This window comes from Oncorhynchus kisutch, linkage group LG11 (assembly GCF_002021735.2).
Source record: "Oncorhynchus kisutch isolate 150728-3 linkage group LG11, Okis_V2, whole genome shotgun sequence".
Lineage (NCBI taxonomy): Eukaryota > Metazoa > Chordata > Actinopteri > Salmoniformes > Salmonidae > Oncorhynchus > Oncorhynchus kisutch.
The window spans coordinates 60,481,675-60,494,211 of record NC_034184.2 but is presented as its reverse complement, the minus strand read 5'-3'; the positions used below and the strand labels follow the sequence as shown (position 1 = coordinate 60,494,211).

Sequence of the window (12,537 nt, the reverse complement as noted above, 5' to 3'; positions counted from 1 at the left end):
AGAGTATGACTGCTGATTTTAAGGATCAGTTTAGCCTTTGAGATCACACTGAATAAGACTACATGGACAAGTGGGAACTGATCATAGGTCAGCACTCTGACCCACTTTGTGAATACTGGCCCTGAAGTCCTATGGTACCCTAAGACAAAGTCGTGCACTATAATGGGGAATATGGAGTCATTTGAGAAATAGCCAGTGACACTCACATTTCCATGAATAAAGCCTAGGTCTTAATACTGTTGCTTGGATGGACGAAGAATCTGGTCATTGTCTCCAGGTGCTTACTCCCTGTCCATACGAGACTGGGACGATGCCAAAGGCGACAATGTGAAACACTACAAGATCCGCAAACTTGACAACGGGGGTTACTACATCACCACACGTGCCCAGTTTGACACACTGCAGAAACTGGTCAAACACTACACAGGTAGGTCTACCTCCTTTTATTTATGGTCTCTCGATCTCTCCAACACTCACTTTCTCTCTCAAACTCACTCTTTAACAGGCCTGCTACACTGGAAACGTAACCTTGCTGAGCGTGAGATGCTCCTATTCATTTCTATGAAACCTGGGCCTAAGCAACACGGCTCAGCGTAAAATGACACTGGTTCTATTTTCAAGAGTTTGACGGGTAGCTCACGCAATAGAACACTTGATAAAGTGGCTCTCATTCCTGTTCGCGCTGGCAAAATGTCGCAGTTAAAACCTGTTTTTCCCAACAACCCCCCCAGTGTAGCTCCGCAGTAATGGTCTTATTCACAGCTTCCTCCCCTTCTCCAAGTGCAGTTTCTGATGATAAATCCACACTCATTCACTGCGGTCTCTCTCTCACATCTGTGCTTCTGTAGTAGCAGGCTTACCTGTAATTGACCCTGTGATTTCCCCAGCTAGATGAATGGCTCACAGATTGAATATTTAATAAAGACCTTCCCTAAATGCCTCCCTTTCAGCAGAAGGAGAGAGGTTAAAACTCTCTGGGAGAGCCCACTTTACGTCTCTGTCACAAATGGCACCCTGCTCCCTACATTTAAAAAAACATCGCACCATATAGGGAATAGGGTGGCATTTGGGGCAAAGAAAACCTCGCTCTGGTGCACTATAAAAGCAAGACGTCCCAGTCGTGTTAAATCATCCGATTCATATTTAGCTCTGTTATTATAGGCATGTCTAAATTCAGCCGTATCTCATGTCTGACGGGCAAACTTGAAGTGTTGTGTGAAATTTCCCCTTTTTAAGCTTCGCTGGGTTTCCCTCGTACTTTACTGCTGGGATTCATAAGAATCCCTACATGATTGTTTGTGCCCCCCACACAGAGCATGCAGACGGTCTGTGCTACCGGCTGACCACGGTGTGCCCCACGGTGAAGCCCCAGACCCAGGGACTGGCCAAGGATGCCTGGGAGATCCCCCGGGAGTCCCTACGCCTGGAGCTCAAACTGGGCCAGGGATGCTTCGGAGAGGTCTGGATGGGTAAGACCAAATACTGTTTAGACACAGACAGGCACACACACACACACACACACACAAAGAACAAATATGCGCGCCCACACACACACACACAATCTGGATGGTCTGAACAGACAGGAAATATATTACACTATTTTTATCCCAGGCCAGGGAATCTTTCACTTCCTTCAGATGCTTCCTCCGTTTATCTTTATCTCCGGAGGAAGTAGCATTCTCTTTCAGAGCGAGACACGAGTCCATCCAGCCACAGCTCATAACTACATGTGTTCATGTACCCAAATACACCCGTACTGTATTATGTCGGGGGGGCTGCATCCCAAATGGCACCCTATTCTCTATGTAGTGCACTACTTTTGACCGGGCTGTATAGGGAATATGGTGCCAGAATGTGTACTGTGCTGAACACTACTATTTGTTTACTCCTGTTTTTACACCATTGTCTTGCTTCTTCAGTAAGCAGCAGCATGACCCGGCTCATTCTAATTCTGTAATTCTATTCAGGCACGTGGAACGGCACCACCAAGGTGGCCATTAAGACCCTGAAGCCAGGCACCATGTCCCCCGAGGCCTTCCTCCAGGAGGCCCAGATCATGAAGAAGCTGAGACACGACAAGCTGGTGCCCCTCTACGCCGTGGTGTCTGAGGAACCCATCTACATCGTCACGGAGTACATGGCCAAAGGTGTGTGTGTGTGTGTGTGTGTGTGGATACAGTGCATTCGGAAAGTATTCAGACCTGTTGACTTTTTCCACATTTTGTTACATTACAGCTTATTCACAATACCCCATAATGAGAAAGCAAAAACATGTTTTTTTAAATGTTGGGAAATTTATTTAAAAATACATTTAGAGAAATGAAATATCTGTGAAATATAAAAACCTATTTTTGCATTGTCGTTATGGGGTATTGTGTGTAGATTGACAAAGCGAAAATAGTTGTAAACATTTTTTTGAAAAAACAGAAACCTTATTTACATAAGTATTCAGACCCTTTGCTATGAGACTCAAAATTGAGCTCAGATGCATCCTGTTTCCATTAATCATCCTTGAGATGTTTCTACAACTTGATTGGAGTCCACATGTGGTAAATTCAATTGATTGGACATGATTTGGAAAGGCACACACCTGTCTATAAGGTCCCACAGTTGACAGTGCATGTCAGAGCAAAAACCGAGCCATGAGGTTAAAGGAATTGTCCGTAAAGCTCCGAGATAGGATTGTGTCGAGGCACAGATCTGGGGAAGGGTACCAAAATGTTTATGCAGCATTGAAGGTCCCCAAGAACACAGTGGCTTTACATCATTCTTAAATGAAAGAAGTTTGGAACCTCTTCCTAGAGCTGGCCGCCCAGGCAAACTGAGCTATCAGGGGAGAAGGGCCTTGGTCAGGTCACCCTGACAGAGCTCCAGAGTTCCCCTGTGGAGATGGGAGAACCTTCCAGAAGGACAACCATCTCTGCAGCTCTCCACCAATTACGCATTTATGGTCAAGTGGCCAGACGGAAGCCACTCCTCAGTAAAAGTCTAGTCAGGATCCAGGGAAAGATGAATGGAGCAAAGTAAAGAGAGATCCTTGATGAAAACCTGCTCCAAAGCGCTCAGGACCTCAGACTGGGGCAAAGATTCACCTTCCAACGGGACAATGACCCTAAGCACACAGCCAAGACAACGCAGGAGGGGCTTCGGGACAAGTCTCTGAATGTCCTTGAGTAGCCCAGCCAGAGCCCGGACATGAACCTGATCAAACATCTCTGGAGAGAACTGAAAATAGCTGTGCGGCGACGCTCCCCATCGAACCTGACAGAGCTTGAGAGGATCTGCTGAGAAGAATGGAGGAACTCTCCAAATACAGGTGTACCAAGCTTGTAGCGTCATACCCAAGAAGACTCGAGGCTGTAATCGCTGCCAAAGGTGCTTCAACAAAGTACTGAGTAAAGGGTCTGAATACTTATGTAAATTTGATATTTAAGTTATTTTTGTCTTTTTGCTTTGCAAACATAAAAAAAACTGTTTTTGCTTTGTCATTTTGGGTGTATTGTGTGTAGATTTATGGGGGCCAGGCAAAATGTAATACATTTTAGAAATTGGCTGTAACGTAACAAAATGTGGGAAAAGTCAAGGTCTGAATACTTTCCTCTACAGACACAGATAAACACAGCCTCTCCTTCTCCAGTCCAGATGCGGTGACGTATGTGGCTGGCAGCGTGATGTTGACATAGATTCCTCACGGCTGATTAGATGTGTAATTAAAACATTATAGCTGGAGTTTCTCTCCAGAAGGGTCCCATACACACACACATGCCTGGGGGAGGTGATTAGCTGGCTGGCTCAGCTGGACCTTGTTATACGTGTGTGTGATGGAGTTGGAGAACTTGGTATTTTATTAAACGTAGTGAACGTTGGCCACATGCCAGAGATTTTGATGTCAGTTGTTGCACGACGCCGAAGGTTGTTCAGGCGCCGAATTGATGAGATGTTTCGAAATCCGAACTTTTAGATATCACGCCACAACACACACGTTGTCCTATCGGCATGTATCCCGGACAATTTCCTTAAAGGACCCCATTTAAAAAGTATGGCCGTTTTTAATTAACGTACCCTACAGTTTGAAAGTCCTTGGGAATCCCATGTGGGGTTTTATAAGGCCCGAAGCAGAGATATTTAATTGAGAACTGCAGCAGTTTTGTGGCAAGCTTTCATCTTTCTCAGCTGCAATGCGTCACACTGTTTCTTTTTTTATTAGTGATTGAACGCTGATGACTCATCCCTTTTAAATGGACTCAGTGACCCCTGTGTATATATGTATAAATGCACCAGAGGAACGTGTGTGTGTGTGTGTTTATTCCGTTGGTATCCCCTTGATTCTAATCTTGGTTCAGGGGTCAATTAAAATAACAATGTCCCTCTCTCACACTGAGGAAATGGCGCTGCCTACGCCCCAAATGGCACCCTATTCCCTATATAGTCTGCTACTTTTCCCACCAGGGTCCCATAGGGCTCTGGTCAAAAGTAGTGCACTATATAGGGAATAGGGTGCCATTTGGGGCACGCACTAGATGTCATTAGGAGCCGTGTACCGAACATAGACACAAGCTGCTAGCTTCATCAATACCAAGGGAAGGATCATGAATATTTAAGAAGGTGTATTTTAAGAAGTCTTCAGTCTCACTATTTCTATGGTGGTATTTCGCTGTTGCAACATTTAGCTGCAGTCTCTCTGGTACTGTAACTGTCATGTTTTGCTGATGTTGTTTTTGTAGGAAGTTTGCTGGACTTCCTAAAGGAGGGAGACGGTAAATTCCTCAAGCTTCCCTTGCTGGTGGATATGGCAGCACAGGTAAGTCCAAAGTCAACCTCTCAGTAAACATGGACATTTCTACATATGTAGCCTGTAGCTGCCATGTATGTTTCCAAGTGTCTCGCCCCTCTGTGTTTCCACCTAAGGATAGGTTTGAGCTGTTTTTAATGCCCGTAGTACACTGCTGTACAAGAGAACCAATTTAGTGCACTCTTCCGCATCCATCACCAGCATTCTCCCTCCTGTTTGTAAGGCTGCATCCCAAAAGAGCCCCGGTCAAAGGGAGTTGACTAAATAGGGAATAGGGTGCCATTTGGGACTTACACAAGACCAACGGCTCTGCTCTCAGAGTGGATCACATCAATTATTAACCCGAGCCTCTGTGATCAAACGGCGTGTTAAATTAATCTGCTTGTTTTCTCAGATCGCTGACGGTATGGCTTTCATCGAGAGGATGAACTACATCCACAGGGACCTGCGCGCCGCTAACATCCTGGTCGGGGACAACCTGGTGTGCAAGATCGCCGACTTCGGTCTGGCTAGGCTGATCGAGGACAACGAGTACACGGCTAGGCAAGGTTAGTAGAGCACCGAGACAGAGGGACTTGGAATCCTAGTTGTTGCAGGTGTGTATGGGTGGAAAGAGGATACCTAGCCAGTTGCACAACTGAATGCATTCAACCCGAAATGTGTCTTGCGCATTTAACACAACCCCTCTCTGAATCAGAGGGGTGCGGGGTGCTGCCTCCATCGACATCCACGTCATCGGCGCCCGGGGAACAGTTGTTGTTTGGGGTGAACTGCCTTGCTCAAGGACAGAACAGCAGATTTTTCCACCTTTGCCGGCTTGGGGATTCGAACCAGCAACCTTTTGGTTACTGGCCTAGCGTTGTTAACCGCTAGGCACCCAGACAGACAGGCAGAGGGCTTAGAACTCTCTGGTTGCGTCCCAATAATCTCTCCTTTCTCCCGAAGTGTTCCTTACTTGTTCACTTCCCGTCATGGATTTGAAATGACTTGTATATTATTGTGTTATTATTAATATATGGAACCTTCCTCTACCCCATGCCTACACCACTACAATGCTTTTTTACATTTGGGGGAAGTAGTCAACGGGTGCACACTTCAGGAAAAAGGAGAGATTACGGGGACACAGGGCTTAATGTCACAGTCGTTTGAGATGTATATGAGGGGGGGGTAGTGGAAGTGTGAGGTCACTGGCGTAGATTAAACCCTGTTGTTTCCTACCATGGTAAGTTAAGCTAATAGCGGGAAGCAGATGCTCATATTTACTCTGATTAGTTGCGGTGAGTAAACTCTTGACTCTCAAGCTGCCTGCTGCTTAACCATTTAAGACCAATGGTTTGAGCAGAGAAACAGGCGTCCCTGACAATACCACTGTTTTTCCCACTCAACACGAGTCTTAAACCTTATGGAATGTGACTTTTTGTTTTTACCCTGCAGTTCACATACAACATTGTCAATAAAGACAGATTCTTGTATCTTAGTTCAAGTTTCCTTTGCAATTAGATCTGACTTAAACCATTTTTAAAAACCAAGTATGTTCGGTTAAAGAAAAATGTTGAATTGTTTTGTTCGAGGTCAATAGTGTAATTGTCATGGCAGACTGAAGCATGAACTTTGATATGGGTCAATTCTCTGGTTCTATTCTCAGTGGTTCTATTATGACTCTAGGCTCCCTAATGACCCCTAGTGGAAGTTAATGTTCTCTCTCCCCCTCTCTCCCCTCTCTTCTTTGTCTCTGCCAATCTCTTCCCCTCCTGCTCCTGGTTTGTAGGTGCCAAGTTCCCCATCAAGTGGACGGCTCCTGAGGCTGCCCTGTACGGCCGCTTCACCATCAAGTCAGACGGCTGGTCCTTCGGTATCTTACTCACTGAACTGGTCACCAAGGGCAGGGTGCCCTACCCAGGTGAGAACAGACAAAACAATGTTTGTGTCCCACATGGGCCCCCTATATCCCTCAAACTCAACTCTGGACCTCCAAACCAGTTCCACTGTGTTCTTTCATTGTTCCCCTCCAATCAGGGACTAACATAGACCCGGGACACCAGGTGGGTGCAATTAATTATCAGGTATTGCAGAAAACGAGCAGGCTTCGGACCTCGTAGGGTAAGAGTTGAATACCCCTGTCCTATATACTGCACTTCTTTTGACTTGGGCTCACATGGAGTGGGCACTATGTAGGGATTACAATGCCTTTTAGAATGCAAATCCCATAACAACAATGGCAGTCTGAGGCTGTCTATCTGGTTAGGATTAGTCAATTGTGTGATCTCCAAAGCTAGGGAAGTAGGTGTCTTGTGTAACCAGGAGGAGTCGTGCCAGCACAATGTAAACAAGGAAGTCTTTGTAGCCTAGACTAGTTAATACTGTCCTAGGAAGTGGGCTGGGGGTGACACTGTCGTGATGGCTGTTTTTGTCTCTACGGGGTAAACACTGACTGAGGTTAGAGAGAACCATCTGGTAGGGTCTGATCTGGAGATTGAACACCACTCTTGTTTATAACCATCTGTCCCAGACTGATCGGGCTCAGGGGAGAGAGAGAGGCTGACGGGTGCTGTGAAACGCTGACACACACACTAACCTTCAGGCCCCTTTTTTATTTATGCTTTTCGGGGGGGGGGGGGGGGGGGGGGGTGTAATCGGCGAATGGAGCTATTGGGTGATTTCACAATGCACTGCCATCTCGTGACTGTGACAATGGAAATAGATCACAGACCTTGTTTTGTTGCGGATAATCTTGATTTTTTTTGTGACTTAACTCACATGGTTTACTGCACTGTTAATGTAATGGGCACTAAACAGACTGACCCCCACCCTCCCCCTCCTTCTGTGTCTCTCTTTCTCTCGCTGTCTTATTCTCTCTCCACCCAGGCATGGTGAACAGGGAGGTCCTGGAGCAGGTGGAGCGGGGGTACCGTATGCCCTGCCCCCAGGGCTGCCCAGAGTCCCTCCACGAGATGATGAAGCTGTGCTGGAAGAAGGACCCTGACGAGAGGCCCACCTTCGAGTACATCCAGTCCTTCCTGGAGGACTACTTCACAGCCACGGAGCCACAATACCAGCCTGGGGATAACCTATAGTCAGGCCTGGCCGCAGCGCAGCCCTGGACCACTTCACCGTGCAATGTATCTCTCCACCCAGGAGGAGCAGACTTGGATACAGACGCATGGAGACGTAATTCTATGAATAATGTGCTTCAGAAAAGCCAACTGGAAGCTTGGTTATCAAGTTGCACAAACCACTGCTATCGCTGATGATCATTAATTTTTAAAATCTTTTTTTAATTGTATTTTTACGTTCTGTTTATTTTTAATTTCAGGTACTACATATAGTCTTAGTTTGTATGAATTTACTATTTTATTTTGTCCTCAATGATCATGTTCATTTTCAAAGTGACCAATCATTCAACTGTGTAGTTTTAACAAATTTGTTGAACCATGAAAATGGCACGAGAAAGCCCATCAGGTAGAGGCTCTCGGAATGGGAGCTCTTTGAAATGGAGGACAAGAGAGGATGTACTGTACGGCTGCGTTTAGAAATAGGCAGCCCAATTCTGCTCATTTTTCCACTAATTGGTCTTTTGACCAATCGTATCAGATCTTTTTAAATATTTTTCAGAGCTGATCTGATTGGGTAAAAGATCAATTAGTGAAATTAAGATCAGAGTTGGGCTGCCTGTGTAAACTCGAAGGCAAGTACTGTGGGAATATTTCAAATGAGAATTCAGTTCTGTGTTCAACTGGAAAATGCTTTTCATTCTACATGTTTTTCTGAATGATCGACTTGAGTGGCGCGGATCAGGGACAGTTGCGCGGATCCGTCTTGTCTGCTCATTTTCTATCTGATTTCTATTAGTTGATTTTATTCTATATAAACTAAGAATTATTCATATCATGGAAATAGTTCTAGGTTCATGTGAAGCCCTCGTCCTTCATTAACATGCAGGACATTTCTACAACACTAAGTCCATCCTGTTATGTGTCCAAGACAAACTGTTGCCATGCCAAGTTATATTACCTCTTTAAAGATCACTACAGTGTATGACTAAACCTTGTTTCCCTTGTACTCTGATCTGGAGACAGTTTAGCATTTTCCCTACAAATTCTTTAGGTGAGGATTACAGGAGAGGAAGCTGATCCTAGATCTCTTAGAAACTTTACCCCGGAGCAATGTATCACTGTGAGATAGGAGAATATTCAGCTCTCACCTGGCAATGCCGACAGCCCTGTAGATCACTAAGCTACATGCCAACGCAGATTGTCTCTGCACATGTCATAGCACTACGCAACAGGAGGCAATATTGAATGGAGCTAGTATAGACTAATGTACATCTAGGACCAGAATTAGTATTTATGGATGCAACCACCTGATTTGGCAGTTACGGGCCAGCAATAACTTGTACACAATTATGTTTAAAAGGACTTGGCCTTTTCTTTCACTTACATGGTTAAGTCATTTACTAGACTCATCACATGTTCTATTTTCAGACCTGAAGATGCTCGAAAAGGAAACCATTTCACCTTTATGGGAAAATATTGCCAAAGCACCTGAACACTGTTTTATTTTGACTACATGTGATTTTATAGTGTGAACGGATTTCATTCAGTCAACAGTTTCAGCCTAGATACAAAGAGGATACGTTTTTATTCAGACATTATCGTTTTTAAAGGTAGACTCAGCGAAATGACGTTGCCACGAGCAGCACCGCAGATATTGCGATGAGCGAGATGCAAGCCTTTGCTCCCTCAGTCACAGACAGTGCTTGCGCACGGGTTCTCTTCACGCTGTAAGAGCGTGGAAGGTACGGGACCAAAATAGTGGGGGAGTTTAGCCTCGCGCTTCAAACCTCTTAATAGTTGCGGAATTTGACCCACTATGCTGTTTATTTTGTGCACCTACATCATATCGCCGAGTCTTCCTTTAATACATTAGTCAGAACAAGTGAACGGTTAGTCATATTTTAAGACCGCAAAATGGAGGAAGGTCATTTTAATGCGTCATGTCGCATCCACAGGGGTCATTTGACTCTTTTCTTTAAACTCATCAGTTAAGTGTTACATTTGATTATGCATACTTACACAGATGGGCAGAACATAGATTGGTCAACTGGGGTTTTAAAGAAGGGCTTTGTACAAAATCCTGATTTTATAAAAAGGACAGCAAAGACGTTGGGGGAAAGATAAATAATTATGGTTTAGATACTAATCTGTGGAATTTGTACAGTTGGAAAATAAAACATTTCTGATTCTAATTTGTATGTTATTCTGTATTGAATTCGTGAGATTCATTAGTTTAATACGGACAACAGGCACAACATTTTATGAATCTCAAGCTGTCAGTCAGAATGATTCATATTCTTGGCATTAATTGATTTTTGTCAGTTACATTGCAGCCACTATGCATGAAGTCATGTGACAATCACATTATTGCTAGGTGCAGAGGCATTTCAACCAGTAGCAGTGGGCGGGACTCCCTGTTGAAATTGCGATAGTACTTCCCTGTTAGCTTTTTTAAAAATTTGAATTCTACAAATATCAAATTGACAGTCAGTGATGTCAGATTTCAAACGTATTTTGAGCATCATTGTTCAGGTGCAATGGTACATGCATCAATGTAATGACTGATGTATTGCAGAAGTTGCAGACAAAAGTCAATAATTGCTGCTGCGCTTGCTTCACGTAAAATGTTATACATAAGGTACCACCAGTAGTTCTAACTATTACACAATGCAATAATACATTTGCTTCTTTCATCACCAACCTGGACTACTCTGTCGCCTATGTTGTCATCGAAACTGATCAAGGAATGCGAGGATATGGGTTGACTTTTACTTGTGGGCAGCGGCTCAGAAATTGGTCAGATTCTTGATCCACAAACTACACAATTTAAATACATTTGGAGTATTATAATTGGTTGGCTTTCTGTAACCAACAAATACATGTTATCCACAGCGTCATCTTGTGGTAATATGTGTCAAGACAATACAGGCTGGCTTTGTATTAATAGGCACAACTAGAACAAATGCAGGCTGACCATATTATTTTACAGATTTATGCAGATTTTATGCTAGTTGTCCCAATGTCAACCTACCTGCTAGTCTGAGGATAATACTATCTACGGTTTTCAAATTAATCACTAACTTTCACTTTTGTCCCTTCAAACTGCGGTGGTGTGTGCTGTGGAAACCCTGTCAACCCTAGTTGTGGGGAAATCTAGAGGAGATTGAGTTATTTCTGTGGATTTTACCTTCTCACCAGCAGTGGGCAGATGTGATGGGTGAGTATGCCTACATACAGCCACTCCACTAGGCAAGTCGGTTAAGAACAAATTCTTATTTACAATGATGAGTAACGACTGAGGATGGATCAACACCATTGTAATTTCTCGTTCAGGTGCAGAACGACAGATTTGCACCTTGTCAGCTTGGGGATTTGATCTAGCAAACTCAGTTACTGGCGCAACGCTCTCTCCGCTAGGCTACCTGCCGCCCTTCACTGAAAGGTGTGTGTGTGCAGCACTTTTCCCCAATTTGTGCCGGATTGGACCAGAGAAATTATTAATTCAGTTGGCCAAAGCGGCGGTCCTGAATGCAGTGTTAAAATTTTTACATTTCAGTAATTTAGCAGACGCTGTTATCCAGAGCGACTTAGTTAGTGCATTCCTCTTAAAATGGCTAGGTGGAACAACCACATATCACAGGCATAGAAAGTACATTTTTCCTCAATAGCGTAGCTATCGGTAGAATCAGAGCTGCAAAAACATCCTACTAATATGCAGAGTCGGAAGCTTGATGTTGTCATTGCGTGCTATGAATATGGAACCAAATTCTAAACTTTTGACTACTTTAATACACAAGTATTCACTTTTTCCTAAATTTGTTTGAATTATGTTTTTAGACATGTTCACAAATGAATAATTGAAAAGCTGAAATGTATTGAGTCAATAAGTATTCAAAGCCTTTATGGCAAGCCTAAATAAATTCAGGAGAAAAACATGTGCTTAACAAGTCACAAATTGCATGGACTCAACTCTATTGAATGATTACCTCATCTCTGTACTCCACACATTATCTGTGAGGTCCCTCAAGTCAAGCAGGGAATTTCAAACACAGAATCAACCACAAAGACCAGGGAGGTTTTCCAATGCCTTGCAAAGGAGGGCACCTATTGGTAAATGGGTTAATTGAATATCATTGATATAATATAACATTGAATATCCCTTTGAGCATGGTGAAGTTAATAATTACACTTGGAATAATGTATCAATACACCCAGTCACTACAAAGATATAGACGTCCTTCCTAACTGTTGTCGGAGAGGAAGGAAAGTGCTCACGGATTTCACCAAGAGGCCGAGGGCTTATAAGTAAACATTATACGGTAAGGTTGTATTCGGTGCATGGTAACCTGTTGTATTCGGCACGTGACAAATAAGATTTGATTTGACTTTAAAACCGAGTTTAATGGTTGTGATATGAAAAGACTGAGGATGGATCAACACCATTGTAGTTCCTCAAGTCTCATAGCAAAGGGTTTGAATACTTATAAATAAAGTATTTCTGTTTGAGTTTTTTAAATATATTTGCAAACATTAAAAAAAAAATGAAAACTGTTTTTGAAGAAGGTCTGGGGGGAAAGACCTTCTCCAACATAGTTGAGAAGGAAGTGAGGAAATAGGATGTGAGGAATCACAGAAAGACACATTCAGAAAGAGCCCAGGCCTCAGATCCGTTTCACTTCCCCTTATCACCTT

At 43.7% G+C, this 12,537-nt stretch overlaps 1 protein-coding gene across 1 annotated transcript in view; it reads left to right on the top strand.

Moving 5' to 3' along the window:
- Positions 1-10,037, top strand: part of LOC109899488 (tyrosine-protein kinase yes) — a 32,819-nt gene extending 22,782 nt beyond the window's left edge. Inside the window, exons 6-12 of the mRNA XM_020494776.2 lie at positions 278-427; positions 1,314-1,469; positions 1,968-2,147; positions 4,725-4,801; positions 5,187-5,340; positions 6,561-6,692; positions 7,658-10,037. Of these exons, the coding sequence (XP_020350365.1) occupies positions 278-427; positions 1,314-1,469; positions 1,968-2,147; positions 4,725-4,801; positions 5,187-5,340; positions 6,561-6,692; positions 7,658-7,866 (1,058 nt within the window). The 3' untranslated portion in view covers positions 7,867-10,037. The remainder of the gene's footprint in view (positions 1-277; positions 428-1,313; positions 1,470-1,967; positions 2,148-4,724; positions 4,802-5,186; positions 5,341-6,560; positions 6,693-7,657) is intronic.
- The last annotated feature ends 2,500 nt before the right edge of the window (positions 10,038-12,537 follow it).